The sequence below is a fragment of the Microtus ochrogaster genome, unplaced genomic scaffold (genome assembly GCF_000317375.1).
Source record: "Microtus ochrogaster isolate Prairie Vole_2 unplaced genomic scaffold, MicOch1.0 UNK20, whole genome shotgun sequence".
NCBI lineage: Eukaryota > Metazoa > Chordata > Mammalia > Rodentia > Cricetidae > Microtus > Microtus ochrogaster.
In genome coordinates, this window is record NW_004949118.1 from 5,490,541 (window position 1) to 5,516,840 (window position 26,300).

Below are 26,300 nucleotides of genomic sequence, written 5' to 3' on the forward strand. Positions count from 1 at the left end.
ATAACAATGAGGGAGGCTGAGGCAGGAGAATATTTTTGAGTTAAAGACCAGTCTAAGGAGTATAGTCAAGACCTGTCTAAATAAATAAATAAAAACAAAAAAAAAAAACAAACAAGAAGTAAGTCACTCTATATTCCTAGAAGGAACTATGATCATTCGAAAATCTCTTATTAGGGTTTCAAGACCCAAGTGTTATTTCCTAAGTGAACCATTTCTCTTTATCAGGGCCGCTAAAGAGTTATTGTCACGAATTCAGAAGAGGTTCCAGAAGCCCCAGGAAAAGCTGAAGGCATTGAAGGAGGCAGCCAGTGGCCTCCTTTCAAACCACAGCGAAGAAGTGCAGGCGGCAGAGGAGCTCCTGAGGGAAGCTGAGACCAAGACCCAGGAGAGCAACCGCCTGCTGCTCCTCGTCAAGGCCAACCTGAAAGAGTTCAGCGTGAGTCTCAGTAGCTCCTTCCTCCTCAATTAGGACGCTCACTGCTTAAGTGTGTTTGTAAACAGTGCCAGCTTTAGCCTCTGACAAAGGGAACCTGGCTCCTGGTTTCAGCCGGTGACACTTGGTGCCAAAGTCAGAAGCTGGCTTGCTTTCATTGTATATCCTTAATTGATGATTTTTTTGATGCAGGAGAAAAAGCTGAATGTTCAAGAAGAACAAAACTTGACCTCAAAGCTCGTCGCCAAAGGAAGAGAATGGGTAGATGCCGCCACCGCTCACGTGGATACTGTTCAAGACACCTTCACGGTAAGTGCCAATTTGGGCAGCCATACCAGTGTCCAGAGTAGCTACACACCTCATTCATGTGTATACATGCACACTAGCAAATCAGCATGCATTTATTTACGTTTCCATTTCTCCATGCAGCAGCTGGAGCGGCACAGAGATGAGCTCCTTTTGTGGACCAGTAAGCTCCGGAGCCACGTCGATGAGCTGGTCATGCAGATGTCCAAACGAAGAGCTCGTGACCTGGTCCACAGAGCTGAGAGCCATGCCTCTGAGCTGCAGAGCCTTGCAGGTGTTTTCGACAGGTAGGGGTGCAGAGTTTTCATAATCCAGGAAGTGCTTGTCAACCCACCGACCAGGGCGAGGGTGGGTTTTTGGATGACAGCATTGAATCACTTTGATGCTGTGTTTGTGTGCCTATGCATATGTGTGTATGTATATGTAGATCCATGCCTACTTAGGAGACACACATGTGAATGCCATAGGACAATCTTTGAGGTCATCCTTAATGTTGTACACACATTTTAGAACAGTGTCTTGGTGACCAGGAACTCACTAGGCTAGCTGGCTCGTAAGCGCTGTCTCTCAGTGCTGGGATTATAAATGACTATGCTTGCCTTTTTCACACGGACTCTGGGAAACAGTAGGAAAGTGCTCATGCCTTCAAACCAAGCATTGTGCATGGAAGATTTGAGGGTCGTATTTTACTTGTGTGGCAATTTAGATTCCCTCCTGCATCTGCCAGCTTTACTGCAGGCATGCATTTATGATGGGGAAATGCAGACAGAACACTGTGCTGCATGACAGGCTAGCAAGGCTTTTCTAAGTACCTACAGTGCTCAAGCGCTCTGTGTACGAGATGCACAAGAACACTGTGTTCTCTACACATCTTGTGTTCATGGAGTCCGAGATTCAAATTGAGGATGTGGCTGCCCATGCTCCACCTGTAGAAGTGCTGAGAGTCTCTTTGCCAGTGCTCAAAGAACCGTATCCGGCATTATCTGCCTCCTGGTGGTCTATGCTTGTAATATTGTAATATAATTATTTTTCCAAAAGTGTGTGTGAGGTACCGCGTGTGCTGCCACCCACAGAGACCAGAAGAGGGCATCAGATCCAAAGGAGTTAAAGTACCAGGCTCTTGAGCACTGCCCTAAGTTAAATAAGTGTAAATAAGTATAAGTAAGTCTAGGAACCTTGCTGGCCTGTAGCTTTGCTTTATTTTTAACAAGGTGAGGAAAAGTTTATGCAATAAGTGCAACTATTAGTTAAAGCAGATTTGGGATGGTAGCTCAAGGGGTGGCTTAACTAACTGCTGAGAGACCAAGTTCACGTGCCAACTTAGGGCACCACATCAAATACTGGTGTCTTGTACCTTGTTCTTCCTTCCCCGACTTCAGTTCTTTGGGTTATGGCTTGGGATTTACAGTTTTTTCCGAGAGAGAGAGAGACAGAGAGAGACAGAGAGAGAGAGACAGAGAGACAGAGAGAGAGAGAAAGTGTTACAATACTGGGTATTGAACCAATCAACAGCTTCGTGCATGCCAAGCAATCACTGTAACACGGAGCTATGTCCACAGTCCTTGTCATACTTTTATCTTGAGACAAGCTCTCACTAGTTGCTTAGAACTCACTGTGTAGCCCAGGCTAGCTCTGCATATGTGATCCTCCTGACTCAGCCCCCTAGTCTAGGCCAGGAGGCATAGCTAATCTTGGGGTGTTAATTATTTGGTGAATTTATTACTTTAAACTTTGCTATAAAGGATGAATGTGGAAAATAGGCATCGAGAAACAGTGTCATGAATAGGTTACTTAACACAAGCAATTAAGACCGACCCAATAGATGATCGCCTAATTTATGTGCTGAATTGAGTGGCCATGAGTACCATAGCAGCCAGTCACAGAGAATGGAGATAGAGCCTCTGCTTCTCTGTATCCTCTTCAATCATTCCGTAAAGAGAAGAAATTTGGGCTCCATTTACGGTTAGATTAAAATCTTTATAATTTAATCTAAGAGTAGTAAAAGCAACTTGAGTATGATAGTCAACATTAAATAACTTATTTTTAATTTATAAATCATTGGATTTTCCTGTCCAGACAGTAATTGCTGATGTCTGGGATGGGAATTGCTCAGTTCGAGAAGGTTGGCGAGAAAATGAAGTGCTTCCTTGTCACGGTTCATTGTCCCCATAGTGCTAGTGAAGTCATACCCTGGCCAGTGGACAAATTCCTAAACCTTTCACCTGCTTGTTAGAATGAAGTTCAACTGATTGACATATTATCTGAAAGCTAGGCGAATCTCATCAAATTGGGGTACAGCCTTTGGGAACCACCTCAACACCCCTTCCTGTGGTCAGAAAGCTTTTTGAAAATTAAATGGCTTGCAAGAGCGATTATACACAGTGCACACATGCAGGGGCACCCCAACACGTACCTTGAACTTAACATGGAAAGTGGGGGACAGATGGTGGGAACTGATGATGGCTCACTAAGGTAAATGGTCATCATGACTTTGTGTTGATTAAAAGCTGTTGTCATGACAGGCAGCTTCTCAGGCATGTCTTCTGTGTATGGAGGGGAAGCCATTGATCCCTAGTTCTGGCTTCTTTCCTAAGAAGAAAGAAACTAGCAAGCTTTCAAGTTCAGTAGAGGCACCCACTGTATTCGTGAGTGACTCCACTAATTCGTTTTTTTTTTTAATAACGTCTCTACATAATGCTTACTTGATAGTGACCTTGAAAATGTTAGAAACGTGTCTTTGAACGCCACCAGCGCAGCCCACGTTCACGCCAACATTCAGATCATGATGGAAGAAGCAGAGAGACTGGCCGCTGATGCTCACAAGACCGCGAATAAGACAGCCTTGGTGAGAGATAGCCAAGGGCTTCATTGTGCATCTTCCTTTTCTGCATTCCTTGGATGGCTTCTAGAATAGCAGTTCTCAACCTGTGGGTCACTACCCCGGGGGGGGGGGGTTGAACATCCTTTCCATGGGGGTTACCTAAGACCATCGGAAAAATACAGATTTTTACATGACGATTCACGACAGCACCAAAATTACAGTATGAGGTTGCAACGGAAATCAGCACAACACGAGGAACTGTATTAAGGGGTTGTGGCATTAAGAAGGTTGAGTATCACTACTCTAGAGTTTTTTGAGCATACACTCAGTGGCTCAACTATGTTTACCTACGTTCTTTTCTTGTGGAGACTGTTTGTATTTTTTGTTTTTTTTTCCCCGGCATATTATATGCCCTTTAATTCTTAAATCATTTTGAGAAAACAGGGTCTCACTATGCAGTACAGCCTGGCCTTCAATCCTGAATTCAAGTGAGCCCCCTGCCCCAGCCTTCTAGATAGTTAGAAATACATTGGACCATCTCACCTATGTTTTTAAGTCATTTTTGCTTCTTTGTGAAGACTAATGACTGCAATTAAAGACAAAGGAAAACCTCAGTTTCTTCTGATAAAGACGTTGATGCCGTCCGTTACCCACTAACAGTTTTATAACGGCCAAGTTCCTTCTTTATATACGTAACCACGTCTCTGTGTTCTTCCTCTCAAACACTGAATTTTCCCTCTGGCTCTGAGGTGGACTTTTGTTCTGGAAGCTGGCCGTTGATCTTCCAATAGGGCTGCTTTCTCTCGGGGGGGTTACTATGTGTGAATTGTTCTGTTTTTCAGATCTCGGAACCCCTGGTTTCTCAGGGGAACGCAGTTCTGCAGAGCACTTCCAGGTTTCTAAAGGAAAGCGTCAGTGCCAGGAGGAAGCAGCAAGGTCAGTTTGCATTTGGACGAGCGGGATGAGTGGTCACGTGGTGATGAGCATCCTCAGAGATCAATCTCTTCCTAGAGCAATTTGAAGCTCCTCGTGTCTCTCTCTCCTTAATGTAATAATTTCGTCTCATCTCAACTTCGTGTGGCTCTCAATCTTATTCTAGTGTCATTTACTTGAACGTGTACGCTTCTCTGTACTTAAGCCTTCCTTATGACCAAATTCCAGGGGTGGCCCGAGTTGGCACTGCCGCTGTTCTTCCTGGTGGATGTGGGGGTGCTTCTCTTTTGTTCTCAAGCCTCCCAGATCCTTGAGGAAAGGGGCTCTATCCAGTGCCATCTTTATATTTTTCATCTGACTCGAACCTGATAGGCCCTCATTGAAATGTTACTGGGTTAAATCATAAATGATAAGCCCTTTCCCATAAATACCTATACGGTTCAAGAATTCCAGCAAGCAATCACTTGGGACATGAAAGAGCATAACAAAATGTCAAGAATCTGTTCTATGTGAGAAAATATGCAGGCATGGGATTTTTGGTGGCTAGTATAATCTGCTTCTCAACATTGATGCAGGTAGTTTGTAGAGGTAGCATTAGACCCTCCCGTAGCTCCATGAACTGTCGGAATCAAGAGCTAGGCCCAACTGTAGCTGACTGAACCAAGGGTTTGGGCCTGGGCACTTTTGTTTGTTTCTCTGTAAGGAGACAAGTTAGAAACTCCCCTGTCCTCTGAATGTCACATTTTCAAAGTTCTTGTTCACCAATTCAATCATAAAGGCCGACGGGCTTTGGCTTCAGTTTGCACAGGGAAAGGTACACTGAACCCTGGATTCTTGGCGATTATAATTCCATGCTTTCCTCATGTGTTCGGAATTCTAGCTGTGGTTTCACATTGTGAACAGAGACTGTAAAAGTTTTGATCCAACAGTGTAAATGAAAACTGAAGAAAGTGGAGATGAGTCCAGACTCAGTAGGTGGAGGGAATTGAAAAGAGCTGATTGGTCAGAGGTGACAGGTTGGGGACCACCATCAGGGTTTGACAGCCTTGACGAGAAAGGTGGCGGGTTCCAGCATGGGGAGAAAAATCATGAAATCTGACAGTTTAAACATTTCTTCGCCTTTGTGCTTTCAGGAGCTTAGGCACAAAATTCAAGGACAAGTAATAGTGTAAAAGGCATTAGCAACATTGACGAAAGGATCAGACCAACCAAACCCAGTATCAGCAATGACTATTGCTAAGAATTGTTGGGAAAACTCTCCGTGTTGCTGTAGATGGATGAGGAAGGATCAAGCTGTTGCCTAGGCAGCGTGCCAGCACACTAACCCAACGTGGACCTTTCTTTCCCCCTTCACACAGGTATCACACTGAAGCTAGATGAGCTGAAAAATCTCACGAGTCAGTTTCAAGAGAGTGTGGATAACATCACGAGGCTGACCAACAACTCCCTCTCCATGCTCAGAGAAATCCCTGGAGGTAAGCGGAAACATGGTGTGATTACCTTCTCGTTGGAAAAGTGTTACACGTAAGCATGAGGAAGACCTGCCTAAACTCTCCTTAGGAACTACGGTCGGAAGTGAGACCAAGATTGGTTCAGTGCCAGCTTGCGAAGGAGTGTGACTTAGAGGTGAAAACCACGAACCGCTTTAAACCAGGTGCCTCCGTTCGCACTCCTTCGAGGGTTATGATTACACTCTGAAGAGATTTACGGCCTTTGGTAACCATGTTAGTTACTGACTTTGAAAATGGGTTTGACGCAGCACTTCAAGGACAGAGGGACCTTCCAAAGAGGTCAAGAAGAAAAGAGAAGGTTAATGCCTCTCCTTGGATGGGGTACCATGCTCACTGTGAATGTGACAAGAGTAGGAATTTTTATTTTGTGATCTTCCTCCCTTAGGCGAGGAAACATGGTAAAGTCAGCCTGTTCATCCTTGAACGCTGATGGTTTGGAAGCACATGGTTCTCCAGCACTTTAAGTTTGAGTCATAACCCAGTGAGTGGCGTTCTCTGCATTGCGTACATGGCCCTGTCCCCTTGTTTGCTTCAAAAACTCACCTGGTGCTTCCTCACCTGGGAACTTCTCTTTTCCTTTCTTTTCACCACCCCCAAGGAAAGTTGTCCTTCATCTATTTTAGTAAAACACATTTTTATTTGGGCCTGTTCCAACTTACAGAGAAGTTCAGAGAGAAGGGCAGAACTGCCTACGGATTTTCTCGCTTATTTTCTGGGATCTTACCATGTAACCCAGTCTGGCACCAACCTCATGATCATGCTGTGCCTGCTTCTGGGTACTGGAATTACAAGCGTGTGCCACCATGCCTGGCTTGGTTGCCGTATACTTTTATACGGCTTCTTCCGGGATGGCTGTTTTGCTCTGTGTGCTGAGGCATTCTCAAGTGAATAACAGCTCCATGAAGACGTCCTCACCCAGGGGTTCTGGAATAACAGAGTTCCTTTTCCTTTAGCATCCATGTCCTCCCTGTGCTGCTGTTCCTTGTAGCAGCCAGTCCAGGCTGTGTCTTTAACACCACTTTGTCCAGCCACGGCCACTTCCCCCTTGATTCCAGGCTTCAGTTCCAGAGCCTTATCCAGACAGGAAGTGACGTGGAGGTGACGATGTGGTTTACAGAAAGGGACTAACTAGAGAAGCCTGAGGCTGGAGAGATGACTCAGGCTGTAATGCCCCTGCTGCCAAGCCTAGAGACCTGACTTTCATCTCTGGACCCACACATTGGAAGGGAAAACCCCCTCCCACACGTTGTACTTTGGCTTCTGTATGTGTACCATAGTGCATGAACGTTCACACATACATGTGCACACACTAAATAAATACACAAAGTAATTAAAGTCCCTTCGGTTTATCACCCCAGAACTAGACTAAGACCATGGCCACTAGCCACTGCTTTCGTAGTCACACTGTGCCATTAAACTCATATTCAAGGGAATTAAGTATCCAAGTTATTTCATTGGTTCTTTAATGGGGTGATAGATGGACCATAGGAACGTGCAGCCTTAACTGACATTAACAAAGCAAGAAGCCTTGTTTTGTAGTCAACAGGAAAAAACGATGGTTGGAATGTGTTTCTGTGTAAAACGACGCTTGTAGTTTTACCCTTGTCCCAGCAGGGTGCGTGACTGTCCGTGTCTTTATTTTAGGTCTGAGAGAGAAGGGGAGGAAAGCTAGAGAGCTGGCTGCAGCTGCCAACCAGAGTGCGGCGAGGACGCTAGAGGAAGTCCTGGGTTTAAGCCTGGGGGTTGTCAACACATCAGGGGACCTGTCCAGAGTGAATGCCACAGTGCAGGAGACAAATGACCTTCTGCATAGCTCCTCAATGACCAGTACGTTGGTGGGCGGTGGGCCTCCTCCCTCTTTTGAAAGCCAGCAGCCTGCTGATTGGGAGAGAGCCAGGGGGTGGGGGGGGCACAAGGATGCAGAATGCAAATGTCCTACCATGTAGATTCCCACTTGTGAAGGAGAGGGGCCCTGGAAATGCACATTGCCAATGTGTTCATTCTTCATGTATTCCGGGGTTTGATCACTCTGTCCTGTCTTACCCGGTGCCTTAATAATGAGCACTGCCCTTCCCTGCTTTCCCTCCTGCCTAACTCTCCTGCCACCCCTTTCCTCCTTGTCTTCATCAGCTCTGTTGGCTGGAAGGAAAATGAAAGACATGGAAATGCAAGCCAATCTCTTATTCGATCGACTGAAGCCTATGAAATCGCTGGAAGAGAACCTGAGCCGAAACCTGTCGGAGATCAAGCTTCTGATCAGCCGGGCCCGCAAACAGGCAGCTTCGGTGAGCTGGGCTTGTGGCTTGTGATAGCACGACTCCCAGAGCCTGGCTCGTGCTCACAAATCGTGGGCTCCTGCTCACAGGTCCTGGGCTCCTGCTCACAAATCATGGGCTCAGCCGCCCCAACTTTCCAGTTCTCGATAACCCCATGTCCTCTTAGGCTCCTCTTGGGATAGTTAAACCATTTTTCTTAGAATCCCGCTCATGTTTAGTGTATTTCAAAGATTCTTAAGAAAAAGCTGTCCTGACTTTATGGGAATTTATGGTTAATGCCTGATCATAGCTTAACCTTCCTGCTATGAAAGTAAGTTATGCAGTGTTATGAATTATGTATAGAATTGAGTGGCCATTGAGTGGTTCCATCTGATGTTGTTCCTTCCATTCACCAATTAATTTTTAATGGTGGGGGTATTCTCCAGATTGAGCAGCGTGGGCCTCGCCCTCCAGGTCTCTGAGAAAACAGTTTGAATGCATACAGATGCTGTACAAGTCTACTTCACTAAATGCCTGATACGCCAGAGAGGTCAAAGTAGGGGAATCGTTCAGTAACCACCCGGGGGTCAACTCACTCATTCTCAAGCACATAGTAGGACCCCTGAGAGAGAGTGCTGTTGCCACAGTGTGGGTCCCTAGAAAGGAAGAGTGTGACCCCTGGATCCCAGCTTGGTCTTTCTCAGTTTTCTAGACAAAGGCACTCTGGTTTCTCTTAGAGTCTGCCTTTCTATAAAGGGATGCAGGCTTACACGGGCTCTGACCTCCCTCTGTGTCATGGAGAGCCTAAGTCAACATAAACTAAACTTATAGTTCAAGATCTCATGGTTAGTGCAGACTTGGTTAATCAAGAATTGATATTAATAGAAAATCTATACACAGATAATTATGAAGAGAGCAATATATAGTTAATAACACTTTATAGCTTTTATTTCGTGATATAATAATACATTACCCCTGCATTTATTTAAGAAATGATCATCACAACCAGGCAATGGTGGCGCATGCCTTTAATCCCAGCATTCGGGAGGCAGAGGCAGGCGGATTGCTATGATTTTGAGGCTAGCCTGGTCTACAAAGTGAGTTCCAGAACAGCCAGAGATACACAGAGAAACCCTGTCAAGAAAAAGAAAGGAAGGAAGGAAGGAAGGAAGGAAGGAAGGAAGGGGGAGGGAGGGAGAGAGAGAGGGATGAAGAAAGAAAGAAAGAAAGAAAGAAAGAAAGAAAGGAAGGAAGGAAGGAAAGGAAAGGAAAGAAAGAGAGATATCAAATACTTGTACCAGGTATTTTCTTTTGGACCACCAAACTGCTCCCAAATCATGACACAGAGACTTATTAGTTTTGAATGCTTCGCCTAGCTTAGACACACTTCTGGCTAGCTCTTTTAACTTAAATATACCTGTTTCTCTTTATCTACCTTTTGTTTCAGAGTTTACTACCTTTCTTTCTTCTGCATAACTTACTTTCACTGCTTCTGTGTATCTGCCTGGCATCTACCTGGCTTCTTGCCTGGGTGTGTCCCTTGTTCTCTCCTTCCTCCTTCTCCCAAGCCTTGATTACTTCTCCTCTTTATTTTCCTGCCTGCCAGCCTTGCCCATCCCCCCTCTGCCTAGCTATTGGCTGTCCGGCTCTTTATTAGACAATCAGGTGCCTTAGGACAGGCAAGGTGGAACAGATGCAGCATGCCTTTACATAATTCAACGCATCCTTACATCATTAAACAAACGAATTATAAACAAAAGAGCACACCTTTACACAGTTACCATAATAATCCACTGCATAAACAAAGGTAACACATCTTTGCCTAGTTAAAATAATATATCACAACAACTACTTGTGGGTCAGGTGTTACAAGTCCACAGGAACAAGTGATTAACTCTTATGTAAATGAGACAGTTCCCTGTGTAACTGAGCCTATTGAAAACTAAAGGGCTGGAGCTAGGCTTGGTGGTACATGCCTTTAATCCCAGCACTTAAAGGAGAGAGGGCAGGCAGATCTCTGTGAGTTCGAAGCCAGCCTGGTCTACAACCAGGGCTATTAACACAAAAAAAAAACCTGTCTCAAAAAACAAAAAAGTAGGAAAACTAAAGGGCTGGAGAGACTGCTCAGCAGTTCAAAGCATTTGCTGTTCTTGCGGAAGACTGGAGATAGGAACCCAGGTCAGGAGGTGGGTCATGACTGACTGTAACTCCTGCTCCTGGAACTTTGAAGCCCTCTTCTGGCCTCTGGGAAGTACTGCACTCACATGCATATATATCCAGACATAGACACACATACGTACAAAAAAAAATCAAGTAAATCTTAAACAAACAAAACCAAAACCAAGAAAAATTAGTTCTTCATAGTGACACACACCTGTAACCCCAGGCTGAGAAAAGGAGGATTATACATTTCAGTTGGAGGCCAGCCTGATCTACACAGTGAGACACTGTCTCTAAATAAACAAATAAAGCAAAGCCTAATTTAAATGACTGCCCTATATCTAAACAGCAATGTCTCGCTCTGTGACACCAAAAGTGTTATGAATTATGTACAGAAGAAATGCTTCACAGACACAGTAGATGGGCATCTCCAGCATCCTGAAAACCTGTCCCTGTGTGTCAACAAGTCATGGATGCTTTCTCTTCCCTGTCAGATCAAGGTTGCTGTGTCTGCGGACAGAGACTGCATTCGCGCCTACCAGCCTCAGATTTCCTCTGCCAACTATAACACATTGATGCTGACCGTTAAGACACAAGAGCCTGACAACCTTCTCTTCTACCTTGGCAGCAGCACCAGTGTAAGTGAGCGACCCAGATGTTTGGGAATACAGGTGTTTCCTGGGGGATGATACTCTCGTGGACACATCACAGTGACCACCCTGACGTCAGGGATAACTTTTGCTACAGTTGTCGTGTTGAATTTCAAATAAATGCAAAAGTAACCACCTGAGGTTTGGGCAGATAGGTCTGTGGATAAAACAGGTTTTGCCTGTAAGTCTGAGAATCTGAGCTTGATTCCCAGGACCCACTCAAACAAAACCTGGGCATTGTGGTGGGCATTTGTGTTTCCAAAACTGGACAGGTAAAGGCTGTCAGATCTCTGGGGTTCCCTGGTCAGCTGGCCTAGTCTGTTTAGCTAAGTACCAGGTCAGTGAGGACAGGTCAGTGAATACTAGGGGCCGTTTCAAAATGTAGATAGCACATAGGCATAGACCTGAGGCTGTCTTCCGACCTCCCTGTGAACATGCCATGCTAATATACATATATGTGAACTTACATACACACATGGACACACACACGTACAGAGAACTCCACAAGTAGGAAAGTAACACATCTGACCAGGGTCCCCATCTGCAACCTTATTGGTACACTTTGGGTACCAATAATGACTCTGTCGACTTGAGGTGAGTCTCAGATTGTCCGGCATCACCCACGTTCCTCCTGCCAAGTAGCTGCCTGTGGTCCTCAGATGACGAGATTCCTAGAGAAGACCACTGCTCCTTTGGCTGTTTTTAGGAGGGATCCAAGCCCTTGGGACTTGGGGATGTCAGGGAAGAGATGTTAAGACATAAAGGAGACATGAAGCAGAGCTCACTCCCTTTTGTGGCTCCTGTCTTAATATGCACACCACACCTCTCAGTGCCTTCTGAAAGAAAAGGAAGCCAGAACCTTCTTTGCCTAACCCTCCTGTTGCTTGGTGACAAATCCTTTGAATGTTCTTGGGAGCTTTCCGAGAGGCCTAGTGGACGGTCAGTCTGTAAGAACACTAATGTCAGGTCTGCCTTCTGCCTCAGGAATCTCCACGCTCCAGCCCCGGGGTTATTATTGACAGAAGAGCACTGAAGCATTGGGCTGGCTGTGTAAATAGCAATATGTAACTCATCCCTACTCATTTCCGACCCCACAGTCCGATTTTCTCGCAGTGGAGATGCGGCGGGGAAAAGTGGCCTTTCTCTGGGACTTGGGCTCCGGGTCCACAAGGTTGGAATTCCCAGATGTCTCCATCAATGACAACAGGTGGCACAGCATCTACATAACCAGGTAGCAGAGGAGGTCCTCCAGCATCTTTCTTCCTTTTATCGTACCTTATAACACATTTGTGACACATATCATAAGCAGGTTTGAGTCATTGGTAAAGTTGGATTATAAACAACCAATGCAGGGTTTATAATAACTATAGGAATGAGGTGGGTCTTTTAAAATTAAAATAATCCTTTTTTTTGCCAGAAGCAAGGGTCGTAAGAAGGAAAACATGTCTATCTTGTTTCACTTTTAAGATTTATTTTTATTTTATGTATATGAGTGTTTGTCTCTATATATGTATGTGCACCATGGGTGTGCAGAGCCTTCAAAAGCCAGAAGAGAGCATCAGATTCACAGGAACTCTACTTACCGATGGTTGTGAACCACCATGTGGGTGCTGGGAATAGAACCCAGGTCCCCTGCAAGAGCAGCCAGGACTCAGCCAGGGAGCTGTCTCTCCAACCCCCAGATTATTTTGTAACATATTTCTAGAAAGTCTAAGTCCAGGGGGAGCCATTTACCAGCCTTATTAAATGGCTCCCTCCACCGAAGACAATTCAGGAAAAAGCAACAGAAGAGGGGGGAGAGGGCCATGAAAATGAGAAACGTGCTTTCTTAAAATTCAAATACAAAGCCAAATTCTTCCTCTTAAAGCCCCCGCCCCAGAAATAACTTCCTTTAAGTTATTCCTTCCCTGTAATATTGTGTGTGTGTGTGGGGGGGGGGTGGATGGCATTGTTGGAAATATTGACACTATATAAAAAAGTGGTGTCATAGCAAAAGGAGTAATTTTTATTCAGAGGAAGCTTAACTCAGTAATGACTTTAAATAGGGGAGTAATATGACGAAATGTCTGTTTCCCAAAAACTGCTTAACCTGATTTGGGGGACTAAGGCAGAGTTGGGAGTGCAGAGCAGGTGGTGGAGGTTGCAGGAGCCACTCTGGAGAGGCAGGTAGAGCGGGTATGAGAGGCATGCTTCTACATGTAACAATGTAAAATGTTTAATGTTCCTCTTGCAACCCTTTTGACCTCAGGTTTGGAAACGTGGGGTCACTGAGTGTAAAGGAACTAAGTTCAGCTGAGAACCCACCAGTCAAAACAAGCAAATCTCCTGGGATGGCCAAGGTTCTGGACATAAACAATTCAACACGAATCTTCGTGGGAGGGCTTGGAGGTCAGATCAAGGTAATATTCTCCGAGTGTGTCTGAGCAGGACCCACTGGCTGACAGGTTTGTTCCTGGTTTAGTATATCCTTCACTAACCAAAATCGTCCGCTTTTATTAGTTTTCATTTTGGCAATGGGTCCGCAAAGCTGGGCTGGTTTTGCCAGGGTAAAGGGTCATTTTCAATCATGAAGATGAATGCAAGAGAAATCAGTGGTGCTGTTTGCCATGTAGAGATCTTTTCCGGTGATGAAATGGGGGATGAAATAAATGTATAGTGATTTCTGTGAAGTCCCTTTCTCTGTTTTAATTCTCATGGTAATTATGCCCCTGGGAGTTGGACGAGAGTGCGTTGCATTTGTTTTATGACATCACCTAGTTAGACTGGATTCAGCATTCTGAGTTTGAAAGGAAGGTCTCTATCCAAGGACTAAACCACCGACCCTTGTCTGGTCTGATGATCACCGATAGCAGACTTTCCCCAGACCCCTAGAAACTGAGTTGATCTTTAGGATACTGTCCAGAGCTGGGTCTGGTTCATACACACACTCCTGTAAACCCAGCATTCTTGAGGCTGAAGCAAGAGAACTGAGAGTGTGATCTACGCACATAGCAAGAGTCTCCCTCAGCGCCCCTTTCCCCTCAAAACAAAGCAATGCAAATCTCTTGGGATTTGGCTTGCGGGATTTGAGCTTCCAGGGCAGTTTTGGATTTGGAGAATGTGTGCTTCCAGCCAACTGGATGCACATTGTGTGTTTACTTTTGTCTTTCTATCAGAAATCTCCCGCTGTGAAGGTTACTCATTTTAAGGGCTGCATGGGAGAGGCCTTCTTGAATGGCAAATCGATCGGCCTGTGGAATTATATTGAAAGAGAGGGGAAGTGCAATGGCTGCTTTGGAAGGTAATCCACCCCCACATTTTAAATGGTCTTTTATCTCTATACTCCATAGCCCCTTGAAAGGTTATGCATGGAATCTTGGTTGCTGCGGCCTTGGAAGTAAAAGGAACACTGGGTTTGGAGTACATCTTTCTCAGGCTGCTGGCCCAGGCCATCTTCTAAGTTTTTCTTGGTTACTTTGGCTAATGAACCTCTTCACCTGAGGTTTGGTGTCTTCCAAACTTGTCTTGCCGCCTCCAATCCCCCACCTCCCCACCACTCCCAATTGGATAATTGCATATGCATAATGAAGTATCCTGGAGGTAGGATCTAATCCAGACACAGACTTTATGTTACGATCATACCATACGCATGGCCCGGGGTGGTTCTAATGTACTTTAAACCAAAGTCTCTTGGTGCATCTTTGTTCCCTCGTGTTACCATGTCTGTCTGTACTCAGAGCTGTTCAGATGTCAGATCACTTCAGTTTTCACGAGTTCAAATTAGGGGTGCGACTTGTCTTCTGTACTATCTTACTATCAGTGATGAAGATAAAATTCTGTCGTGGTTTAGGATTAAGGAATTCCTTTGTCTCCCAGCCCTCTCGAGGGCGGGTGATATGTCATGGCTTCTACTTTCACAGCTCACAAAACGAAGACTCTTCCTTCCATTTTGATGGAAGTGGGTACGCAGTCGTGGAGAAGACCCTGCGGACCACCGTGACACAGATACTCGTTCTCTTCAGCACCTTCTCTCCCAACGGGCTTCTTTTCTACCTGGCTTCCAATGGCACCGTGAGTATTTCCGGAGCACCTGGCCTTCTGACCTGTTCCCTGTGTGATTTTTCCTGGGGAGAGCTGGACAAAAGTCGGTTCAGTCCAGACCAGAGGAATGCCTCCACCACACCTCGCTAGGAGAACTGATGTCTTTATGGGGTTTACGTAGAGGAGTGTGAATGAGGACTTAACCACAGAAGAGTCCCCAGGACAGCTGCAGGACTGAGACAGCTCACCCCAGTGTGCGCGAAGAACTCCCAAACACTGCATGTGCGCAAACTCTTGCTGTCAGTTCTGCTTTCCTTAAGTATTCCACCACCCCCTGAATCCTGGGGGAGCTTGGGGGTCACTACAGGGAGGAGGAAAGCACAGAAGTGGGGAGTGATTTTCTGCATTCTCAGGTGAGGGTCTCCACATTCTCTGCCAGAGCATCAGCAACTCGAGCTCGTCGAGGTCTCTTTTGGGTAGTCATAACCACTGCGAGGAACACGGTGACAGCATGTTATAGCGTGAGGACGGAGTTCCACACTGGTATCTCATTAAGATTTCATGATATATGAAACTTATTTTAGCCAGTTTCCACATACTACTGTAATCTACACATATATGCTGTGTAGGTTCCCACTTAAAATCACTATCAGTAGCCGGGCGGTGGTAGTGCACGCCTTTAATCCCAGCACTTAAAGGGAGGCAGAGACAGGCGGATCTCTGTGAGTTCGAGGCCAGCCTGGTCTACAAGAACTAGTTCCAGGACAGGAACCAAAAACTACAGAGAAACCCTGTCTAGAAAAATAAAAAAAAAAAAATCACTATCAGTTAACACAAATTCATGAAGAACCATGCTTAACATAGGAATCACTGGGTAAAAGTGTGCCTCCACTTGGCACGGTCTCAGTGGAACATTTGCTGTCAAGTCCTAGTTCAAATCGTGCCCTGTTCCTTGTGTGACCACTGTGGCCTTGTTTTTAAATTATTTTTATTATTATTTTCTGTGTATGAGTAGTTTCTCTGCCTGTATGTCTGTGCACCATATGTATGAGGTCAGATGAGGGCATTGGATCCCCTGGGACTGGAGTTTAAGATGGTTGTGAGCAACCAAGTAGGTGTTGGTCCTCTGCAAGAGCAACCAGTGTCCTTCACTGCTAAGCCATCTATCCATCCATTATAGTATCCTCATTTGAATCTCATCTCCAGGAATTCTCCCCTTTTAGTCTGGTGTGCTGGTCATTTTCAGAAACAGCCCACTTCTCAATTTAAATAATAAGGACAGGCTGGAGAGATGGCTCAGCCATTAAGAGCACTGCCTGCTATTCCAGAGGTCCTGAGTTCAATTCCCAGCAACTACACGATGGCTCATAACCATCTGTAGTAACATCTGGTACCCTCTTCTGGCCTGCAGAACACTGTATACATAGTGAATAAATAAATGTTTAAAAAAATATTAAATAAAAAGCACAGAAAAGCCCAGTGTGCCTACTAAAATATGGATTTGGGAAAGGATAGCAGTTAATTTAATTCTCAATAATATTCTACAAAACCACTAGGGGCATTTTTACTTTCATGTAACGTACTAGCTATGGGCCCCAGGCTGTTTCCCCAGTTTGACTCTTAAGAGGTTACTTCTACCCCTAACTTGGGTGGGAAAAGTCTAGAGGTAAAGACGTATCTGCAAAGAAATGTCCTTTCCTTCACAGAAGGACTTTCTGTCCATCGAGCTGGTCCGTGGCAGGGTTAAAGTGATGGTGGATTTGGGGTCAGGACCCCTCACTCTTATGACAGACAGACGCTATAACAACGGAACCTGGTACAAGATCGCCTTCCAGCGAAACCGGAAGCAAGGTGGGTGCACAGGGTAGACGTCTAAGGTGTTGGCTGCCCCTCTGAGAACAAACAGCACTCTGAAATCAGTGGGCATTATGCTCCGTTCGCTTCCCAGCTATATCCTATAATATTAGAGTATACCACCGTCATCATTCACCACTTGGCTGCAACTACATTCTCCAGTGATATTCTGATTGAAAAGCAGCCTTTTTTTCTGTGAAGCAAGAAGCAATGGGGTTTGCTTATTGTTGGAAGAACGATATTATTCCATTTGTCTGTGGTTTCAGTATTTCTCATTAAGTGCCAAATTGGAAACAAGAATCAAATCCTGTTTCCTTTCACATACCTACTGTTACCATGCAGCTGTGTATATTCTGGATCTGCCTACTTTTGCTTTTTAATGGTGAAGAATAGCCCTGGTCAAATTTGCAGAATTTCAAAGAACATGTGTTGTTTTTAATCTAAGTTGTTGGAAGTCAGATATTGGGGTGAAAACTTGATAGATCACAGAAGTTGAAGAGGTGCGACCAGCTGGCCTTTTCCTGTGTCCTGGAGACCCAGCAAGCTTGTCTCTCTCCACAGGTCCCAGACTCTAAAGACCACGAATCTCTAAGTCCCTCCCTACCCCTTCCAGTGACTCTCTATCTGTGTCCCTGGGTCCTCCGAACTCTCTATGGCTAATTTTTGTCAACTGGTCTCTGGCTTTGTCCCCCGATCCAAGGTTAATTTTATTAACACAGTTCCAGAGTTTCTGTGCATCAAATGTCCGCACCGAACGTGTTCATAAGCAGACTGTGTTAACAGGAGCTTACATTCACATCAACCGTTCCTTTCCACTTCCCACCAGGGCTGCTGGCTGTCTTCCACGCCTATGACACAAGTGACAAGGAGACCAAGCAAGGAGAAACCCCAGGAGCCTCTTCCGACCTCAATCGGCTGGAGAAAGACCTGATTTACGTGGGTGGAGTACCCCACTCTACCGCTGTGAGGTCTGATGTGAAACTGGGGGTCGCCCCTCTGTGGGGTTGTCACGTGGGATTTTCAGGCCTCTTTTACCCAGCATGTGAACGGTCTTCTGTCCTTGCCTCCAGGAAAGGGGTCAGCAGCAGAAGCTACGTGGGCTGTATCAAGAACCTGGAAATATCCAGGTCCACCTTTGATTTGCTGAGAAACTCCTATGGCGTGAGGAAAGGCTGTGCATTGGAGGTGGGAAGCAAGCATTGCTGTGGGGGTCTGGATGGCTTTCTGTAAATGCCCAGTGGTTTATCACTATAATAAAGCTGAAAGCTCTCAACCAACGAATGGGTAGGATGCAGGGAATCAGGCAGACCTGCAGCAGCAGGCCAACCTCACTGTTCCCTTTTGTCACCAGCCCATCCAGAGTGTGAGTTTCCTGAGAGGTGGCTACGTGGAGGTACCACCCAAATCTCTGTCACCAGAATCATCCCTGCTAGCCACGTTCACCACCAAGAACAGCAGTGGCATCATTGTGGCTGCACTGGGCAAGGATGTGGAGAAGGCTGGTTGGTCTCAGGCACATGTGGTGAGTAGCTGTGACCCACAGTAAGAGATGCCTTCCCTTCCAGAAACATGCGTGGGAAATGTCTGACTCAAGTTCACTGCAGCTGTTTCTGAATGGTTGTGCATGAGTGCTTTTTAATTTATTTGAGTATAAGTTATTACTGCCGAATGTTCTGCTCATGACGCCATGATTTCCAGAGTTTCGTGATCAATGTCCCACTTCTAGGCGTGGGTGAAAGGCTGCTGCCCTCCAAGTAAAGCAACTTTTGACGCTGAGTCCTGGTTTCCCTGTGTGCAGTGCTTGCAGCGGAGTGAAAGCTCCTTCCTTACATCCTTTGGGGGATTTGTTGTTCTAAATGTGAAGGGAGGAGACCGTGTAGCCTGTGATGGACATGGTGGTCCAGACGTGGCAGAAAGCAGAGACGAAGGCATTTTTCCCGAGTTAGACTCCCTACAAGAGAATGACCTGTAATCACATGACTAAAAGAAATGTTGGAGAACACATGGGTGTGGCTTGGTGAAGGAGAGCCTGCGCACAGACAGTCTATGGAAAGGTGTGCTCCGCTGCTCCAGATATGGCTCTGTAGCTCATCATGCATCCTGCATGGTGGTACTGATGCCTAAACTTTGTGCAATAAAAAATAGGTTCAGAGAGCCTGATTAGGCCACCCAAGGTCACGTGACTGTTGTGTGTCAGAACCAAGGTCAGAATTCCAGTCTATGAACCCCGGACATGGCATGGGTCACTTAACCAAACTGCTTGGGACTGGAATTGGTTTTGTGAGCTTCTCTGTTCTATTTTTAAGTTGTGAAATTCATATAACATTAACCACTTCAATAGTTCATTCAGTAGCACTTTGTGCATTTAGCATCATGACGTCACCTTCTTCATCCAATTGCAAATGTTTCCATCATCCAAATTAGCAGCCTATGTCCCCCAAGGAGCAGCTCTCCATCCTCCCCTCCCCACTCCTGGCCGCCATCAGCCTGTTCTGTATCTATGGGTGGCTTGCACATTAGATAGCGTGTGCTATTGCATCATTTACAATATTGCCTTCTACAGTTGTTGCTTAGCAGCTTTTCAGGTTGGAACCTGAATGGATACACATTCGACTGCATATTTGATTGGCTCTATGCCTTCCTATTTCCCTGTATGTATATCCCAGAAGTCATCATTGGTTCACTGTTGGCCCTGGTTCTTTCCACAATTCTGCTATGGTGTAGGCCCTTGCCTTCCTTCCTTCTGGGCCTAGACCTTCAAGTGGGATTTCTGGTAGAGTGGTTTTGTATTTTACCTTCCGAGGAACTGCTTAACTCCTTCCCTCCAAGTTTTCTTCCTGAGCCCGTGGAAAGGGTAGGTGCAACTGCTGTGGCAAGGGCATTGGGAACACATTTCAGTTCTGGGGAAACTATTGTGCTTTTTGTCAACGAGGCAAGGGAGCTTTAAGAGCTTTAAATGTCTTCAGACCCTTCTAACTCTTTTTTTTTAAAAAAAATATTTATTTATTTATTATGTATACAATATTCTGTCTGTGTGTATGCCTGTAGGTTAGAAGAGGGCACCAGACCTCATTACAGATGGTTGTAAGCCACCATGTGGTTGCTGGGAATTGAACTCAGGACCTTTGGAAGAGCAGGCAATGCTCTTAACCGCTGAGCCATCTCTCCAGCTCCGCTTCTAACTCTTAATGCTAGAAACAGTCCACGGGCAAAGGAAACATCAAATTATGTGTATGGTAATAGAAAATTCGAAGTTCTTGCTGAAAAAATAGTCTATCTGGTGGTGCGTCATGTAGCAGTAACTAGCGTGTATGGGGCCTTGCAGGAATAGAAACAGTGAGAGAATCAGTGTCAGCATGATGCAGAGGATAAACCACAGGGGCACAGATGAGACAGCAGACACTACGTCCAGCACGTGTGACAGCTGGTGACATGTGCCCTTGCTGGCCTTGCGTTAACATGCCTACATTATCTATGGAGGGTGGAAGGGCCACAAATCCTTCAGTAATGTATTTTGCTTTGGAAAATGCATCCTCCACAGCCCTTCTTCTCCATCATGCTGAATGAAGGCCGCATTGAAGTGCATGTCAACTCCGGGGATGGGACCAGTCTGCGGAAGGCCCTGCTGCATGCCCCCACTGGCTCCTACGGTGACGGACAAGAACATTCCATCTCCTTGGTTAGGAATCGAAGGTATCTTAGCTCTCAGGTCTTTGTGTCAGGAGACTGAGATGAGGAAGCGCCTCCGTAGGAACCTTGCCGACTACTCGGTGTGATTTTAGATGGCGGAGATGGTTCCCACGATGTCATTAGCAACCATAGTTCTTAGTGTTTCAAAACAAGTCTAGGAATTTGCTGGAATTCTACAATAAAGTCAGCTTTCTTCTACTTTGTAGTAATGTTTTTGAAATTTTCCTAATTGAGAAGCTTTTACTTAATTAAATTTTCCTTTCCCTAAGCCCAATACAAACTGTTTACAAAGTGGAGGAATTTAATGGTGAACAGTAGGTTGGTTTTGGTGGGAAGTATCTTACCTGCAGCTAAAGCTATCATATCAGCATTCCATGTATTTCCCAATTCAGCTGGAGACCTGTGCTTGAGGCACCCTGGCTATTTTCACAGTAGGATAAGAGGTGTTTGAACACACACGTTTACTCTAATAACCAATCGAATTCAGTGATGTAGCCATTGATTTTATTCTTCTATGTTGTATGTGGGATTCACATATGATGCCATGCCAAAATTTGTCTCTAGGACAAAATCTATTAGTCCTAAAGAACTTGCTAGAATTGCCAATGACAATGGAGCTGTTCACTGTGCTTGAAAAGTCCGTTTTCTCTTTTCATCTGGCAGAGTCATCACTATACAAATGGACGAGAGCAGTCCTGTCGAAATGAAGTTGGGTCCATTAGCCGAAGGAAGGACAATCGACATAGCCAACTTGTACGTAGGGGGGCTTCCAATGGACAAGGGGACGCCGATGCTGAGGATGAGGACTTCTTTCCATGGCTGTATCAAAAACTTGGTCTTTGACTCTGAGTAAGTGTGATTGGTTCTCATCATGCACTGGCACTTTCTCAACTGCTTTCTGAGTTTGCTGCTTGAGATGTCATGAGTTCTGCAAGTTCTTCTGTAACAAGTGAATTTCCTTGGTCTATAATGATAGTCTCTTCCAGTGGAAGGGTTAATGTGGTAGATTGATCTGGCCATCCTATCTTATTAATAAAATAACCTCCATTAACCCTGTGTGCATGCGTAGTATGGAGCATTGAACTGGGCCTTGATGCGTGCTGGGCAGACACTCTACCACTGACCTATATCCCTTCCCCAAGTGTACTTCTGCAAGAACCCAACTGGATTGCTAATGGCTACATTTTATTAATGGCTTTCCCTAAAACAGTTGCTATATTATTAAATATTGCAAGTCTTTGTTCTCTGTGAAGAAGAGAATTATCATCTGTACAAATGGCTGTTCGTCTCGCCTCTCCCTAGTTCTAGCTAAACTGAGTTGATAGGTAAAGTTGTGACTGAATCTACAGGTCAGAATCTGCTTATAGGAGTTCACAATGGGCTCTGCAGCAGAAGACACTGAGCCCATCCTTACTAGGCTGCTGGCCTGTAGGTAACTGTGAGCAAGGGACACAGTCACGGTGTCCTTCTCTGAGTAACAGCCTCCCAGGAATCCCTGAACACAGAAAGAATAAGGCCTGTAGCACAGACTCCAATAGCGGGGCCTTACTCAGTGACCTGTAGCTGTATACCCATTCAGCAGTTGCTCATCCATCCCTTCACTGCTGAGGAAACTTCATGCTCCTAAAAGCCACAATACTCTGGACTCCATAGGCAGACAGGTGGAGTCCACCTTTGGGAGGTGGCAGTGGGAGCCAGGCTGGCACAGGACACCCAGCTAGAGCTTCTAAGTAGAGAGACCCGTGGCAAGCACAGATCAGAACAAGAAACCAGTGTTAAATGGAAGCTGTTGTGCGATGATGTGGGAGCCAGACATGTGTGTGCGTGTGTGTTTGTGTGTGTGTGTGTGTGAGAGAGACAGAGAGAGAGAGAGAGAGAGAGACAGACAGAAAGAGACAGAGAGAGACAGAGAGAGACAGAGAGAGAAGAGAGAGCCTAGCCTGCAGAATGCTTGAGTCCACTCTGAATTCAGGAACGCCCAAGTCACCAGCCTGCAATCCAACAGAACAATGTGACTTGGCCACTGTGAAGGATGGCCAGTTTGGTTATTCTAAGAGAAGTGGATCTGTGGTTTAAAATGGGGTTAACTACCCAGTACTCAAATAGTTGGGCCCCCAGACTGGTTCATGGTGTTTTCATTTAGTTGCTCTCTTGCTTGTCTGTAGACTTTTGGATTTCACCCATGCGGTTGGCTCTGAGTTAGTAGAACTGGACACTTGCTTGCTGGCAGAAGAGCCCCTGCAAGAGCTTCATGAAGAACACGGGGAACTCCCTCCAGAGCCCCCAACGCTACAACAGCCTGTAAGCACGACCTCCTTCAGTGGCGTCAGGACAGTTCGAGAGAGGCACAGGGATAGAGAGAAAGTGGGACTGAGTCCCAAGGAGGGGAACGTGGCCCAGCCATGCCTTCTTCCTGCCCTCCAGTTCTCCAGCTGTGCCCCCAATGGCAGAATACCCAAGAGCCCTTTGTCTATGGAGACGGGGAGGTAGATTTCTGGATCTTGCTTCCTGTGATAAACAGCCAGCAGGGACTAGGTAATAGTGCTTGTCTGAGAGTACCCTGGGTTCAGCCCTGATGCTCAGCACCCCAAGTGGCTAGCACACCACAAGAGGTTTGGTAGAGTCTCCCTAATCTTCCTTAGTGCTTTAGGGGCAGGTGGGGGGAAACAGGAAATAAGCAACTTCTGTGAGCTACCGCGCACTCTTCAGTGTTGGAGGTCAGATTCTGAGTCATTAAGCAGGCGCTAGTCGTGACTCTTCATTTTCTCCTCTTGTGACTTCTATCTCCTGGTGCACTTTAATAATTTAGAAGATGGGATGCTTCTCTCAAAAGAGCATCGACTATGGAGAGCCAAGGAGTTCAGGACAGTTTTCCTATGTATGTGTCTACTTTAAGTCACAAAGCTAAGTCTGGGACTCACTTGACTCGGGGTCCTGGATGAGACACTGTAGGGGCAGCCACCACTGCCAAGGCCCTACCTTGCGCTCTCAGACTTCTGGCTAGAGTCTGGGGCTCGTTCCAGTCCGGCTCCTCTTTCCTCACCCTGCCCCGTGAGACCTGAGGGCGCTGTCGTCTCCCAGTAGTGTCCCAGCCGTGGCTCCCTTTGGGTCACTGCTGTCCTTGGACTGGCCCCATAGTCCCTTGTGCCCAAGGAAGGTTCACAGAGGAACTCCCTTATCTATTTGAGGGAAAGTGAACTTTGGTGATGGTAAAAGATGGAGGGAAGCTCAGACTGCTCTCTGGGGAGAGAGGACATGAAGGTACACGGTTTAAAACAGATCTTGGGATAAGTCAAAAGTCAGAACACAGTGGCAGCTACTGCTGTTCTGACACAGCGGCTTCTGTGACATTTTTTTTGTGGAAGAACACGCCCGTGTCAGCGGGGTCCTGCTATAGTGGCTGAGGGTCCTCATCCGCCTCTTACAGGAACTCTGCGCAGTGGACCCGGCTCCAGGGTTTGTTCCAGGCGCTCACCAGTTTGGCCTCTCAGAAAACAGCCACTTAGTGTTGCCTTTGAATCAGTCCGATGTCCGAAAGAGGTAAGCTTTTTCCTGAGGTCCCTCTGAGGTTTTCGTTGCTAGACGATGAGGCAAGTGTGGTGTTGACTTCTGAAACGTGCTCGTACCAGACAGGTTCAGTGCCCACAGGGACCCAGGCAAGGGTCCCATCCGTCAACTCCCATCAGGCTCCCTTGGTCACATACTCTGTATTGTCATAAAGCAAATGAAGGCTTTCCTCTTGGCCTGTGGGGGAGTCTTGCCCATTTTTGACACTCGGGGCTTAACTGAATTATAATCTTTTCAGAGTTCGGTCCACTCTAACAGCTTAGTACAGCCACCCGTGGGCCTGTCAGTGATACAGGACAACTGTGACATGGTCTAGCCTTCCTTTCAGGCCTAAGGGACGCCTCATTGACTGGCATAGAACTGTTCCCATCAGAGTGGCCCTCTGTGCCATGAATGGGCACACAAGTGAATGAACACTTTCTCTTGAGAAGCTAAATAACCATGCTGAAGCAGCAGTGGGTAACACAGGAAGCTGACCTTCCTGATCCCTGGCGCTGACTTCCTGTTCTCCCTCAGGCTCCAGGTTCAGCTGAACATTCGGACTTTTGCCTCCAGTGGCCTTATTTACTACATGGCAAATCAGAACCAAATGGACTATGCCACGCTCCAGCTCCACGAGGGCCGCCTCCACTTCATGTTTGACCTTGGCAAGGGCCGAACCAAGGTCTCCCATCCTACACTGCTCAGTGATGGCAAATGGCACACGGTAAGTTCTTGGCAGGCCCTGTCTCCTGTCCCAAATTTTCTCCCTCTATCTCTGGTACTGATTGCATTTTCTTGAAGGGAAGCTATGCATTTTGATCCCACGTTGGCCTTATGTTTGACATCACCTCCAAGTGATGTAAGCATCTTGTCAGTAGGGCCCTTTTTTGCTTCCTGAATCCTTCCAGGCACTTGTTCTGAACACCCACTAAGCACTCAACAGCTGGTTTCGGAATGAATTGAAGGTCTCAAAAATGTTTTTGACTTGACAGGAAGCCAGTAAAGCCCAGCTGTGGCCTGAAAGGACCGAGCCGCTCACTGTGGTGTCTGCTGGTAACCAGGGTTCTGGAGCTTGGCTGTAGTCTTCCCGTTTCTCATAAGCGGCAGCCACAACCTCAGCTCTGGCTGTGCCACAGGCCGAGCCCTCCACAGAACCTGGGCTCTTAAAGATCTAAGAAACACGTGTCTCAAATAGTTTACAAGTTCCTGATGTTTTCATCTCGTGCAGGTCAAGACGGAGTACGTTAAAAGAAAGGGCTTCCTGACTGTTGATGGCCAAGAGTCCCCGACTGTGACTGTGGTGGGCAATGCAACGACACTGGATGTGGAAGGGAAGCTGTACCTTGGAGGCCTTCCTGTCCACTACAGAGCCAGGAACATTGGGAACGTAAGCAGCAGCCACCTTGTTGTGTTTTCATACAAGGCCATCATTCTCTGATGCTTCTGTTTAAGTTATTCTGCCTGAACCTGGGGCTCACCGGAAGGTGCAGACCCTTCAGCGCATGTGCATAGGTCATGTGCTGGGCTTACCCTCAGAGCCATCCTTCCAGCTTTTTCTGCCTTCCAGCTAATGAAGGCATGCAGTCCCAAAGCAACTCGGGAAAAGTCCAGGCAATTGTATGGTATTTTAGTGAGAGAAGCAGTCTAGATTCCAGGAGTATTTTAGGAAAAAGAGAGAACACTCTTCCACTACATTATCACCAAAGTACTGGAGTGAGGGGAGAAAGCGAAACATTCACGTGAGGGATTGCCACAATTACGCTTTAAAAACCAAGATGGAGTTACGTGTGTTGTTGAGACAGTTTCAGTGAAGTACAGGAGAAAGATGCCCTGTGTCATCATCGCCACCTCCTCTCCTGTCTCTCTTGGTTTAGACAACCCACAGCATCCCTGCCTGCATTGGGGAAGTGACAGTAAACAGCAAACAGCTGGATAAAGACAGCCCCACGTCTGCCTTTGCAGTGGACAGGTGCTATGCATTGGCCCAAGAAGGAACTTTCTTTGAAGGAAGTGGATATGCAGCTCTTGGTACGTGCTCTTAACAGTCTGCAAGGGATGCCCTGGGTTTAATGACGTCTAGAAGGAGCACCCTGGGTTTAGTGTGTACTCTAAGCTGAC

At 46.2% G+C, this 26,300-nt stretch overlaps 1 protein-coding gene across 1 annotated transcript in view; it reads left to right on the forward strand.

Moving 5' to 3' along the window:
- Lama1 (laminin subunit alpha 1) overlaps positions 1–26,300 on the forward strand; it is a 120,885-nt gene that overhangs the window by 89,449 nt on the left and 5,136 nt on the right. Inside the window, exons 30-53 of the mRNA XM_026789486.1 lie at positions 226–436; positions 626–742; positions 863–1,026; positions 3,449–3,584; positions 4,403–4,496; positions 5,852–5,968; positions 7,649–7,831; positions 8,135–8,289; positions 10,914–11,057; positions 12,167–12,300; positions 13,318–13,468; positions 14,225–14,349; positions 14,969–15,119; positions 16,796–16,940; positions 17,770–17,911; positions 18,014–18,128; positions 18,295–18,465; positions 20,485–20,636; positions 21,297–21,482; positions 22,799–22,934; positions 24,061–24,173; positions 24,717–24,906; positions 25,411–25,569; positions 26,057–26,210. Of these exons, the coding sequence (XP_026645287.1) occupies positions 226–436; positions 626–742; positions 863–1,026; positions 3,449–3,584; positions 4,403–4,496; positions 5,852–5,968; positions 7,649–7,831; positions 8,135–8,289; positions 10,914–11,057; positions 12,167–12,300; positions 13,318–13,468; positions 14,225–14,349; positions 14,969–15,119; positions 16,796–16,940; positions 17,770–17,911; positions 18,014–18,128; positions 18,295–18,465; positions 20,485–20,636; positions 21,297–21,482; positions 22,799–22,934; positions 24,061–24,173; positions 24,717–24,906; positions 25,411–25,569; positions 26,057–26,210 (3,545 nt within the window). The remainder of the gene's footprint in view (positions 1–225; positions 437–625; positions 743–862; positions 1,027–3,448; positions 3,585–4,402; positions 4,497–5,851; positions 5,969–7,648; positions 7,832–8,134; positions 8,290–10,913; positions 11,058–12,166; positions 12,301–13,317; positions 13,469–14,224; positions 14,350–14,968; positions 15,120–16,795; positions 16,941–17,769; positions 17,912–18,013; positions 18,129–18,294; positions 18,466–20,484; positions 20,637–21,296; positions 21,483–22,798; positions 22,935–24,060; positions 24,174–24,716; positions 24,907–25,410; positions 25,570–26,056; positions 26,211–26,300) is intronic.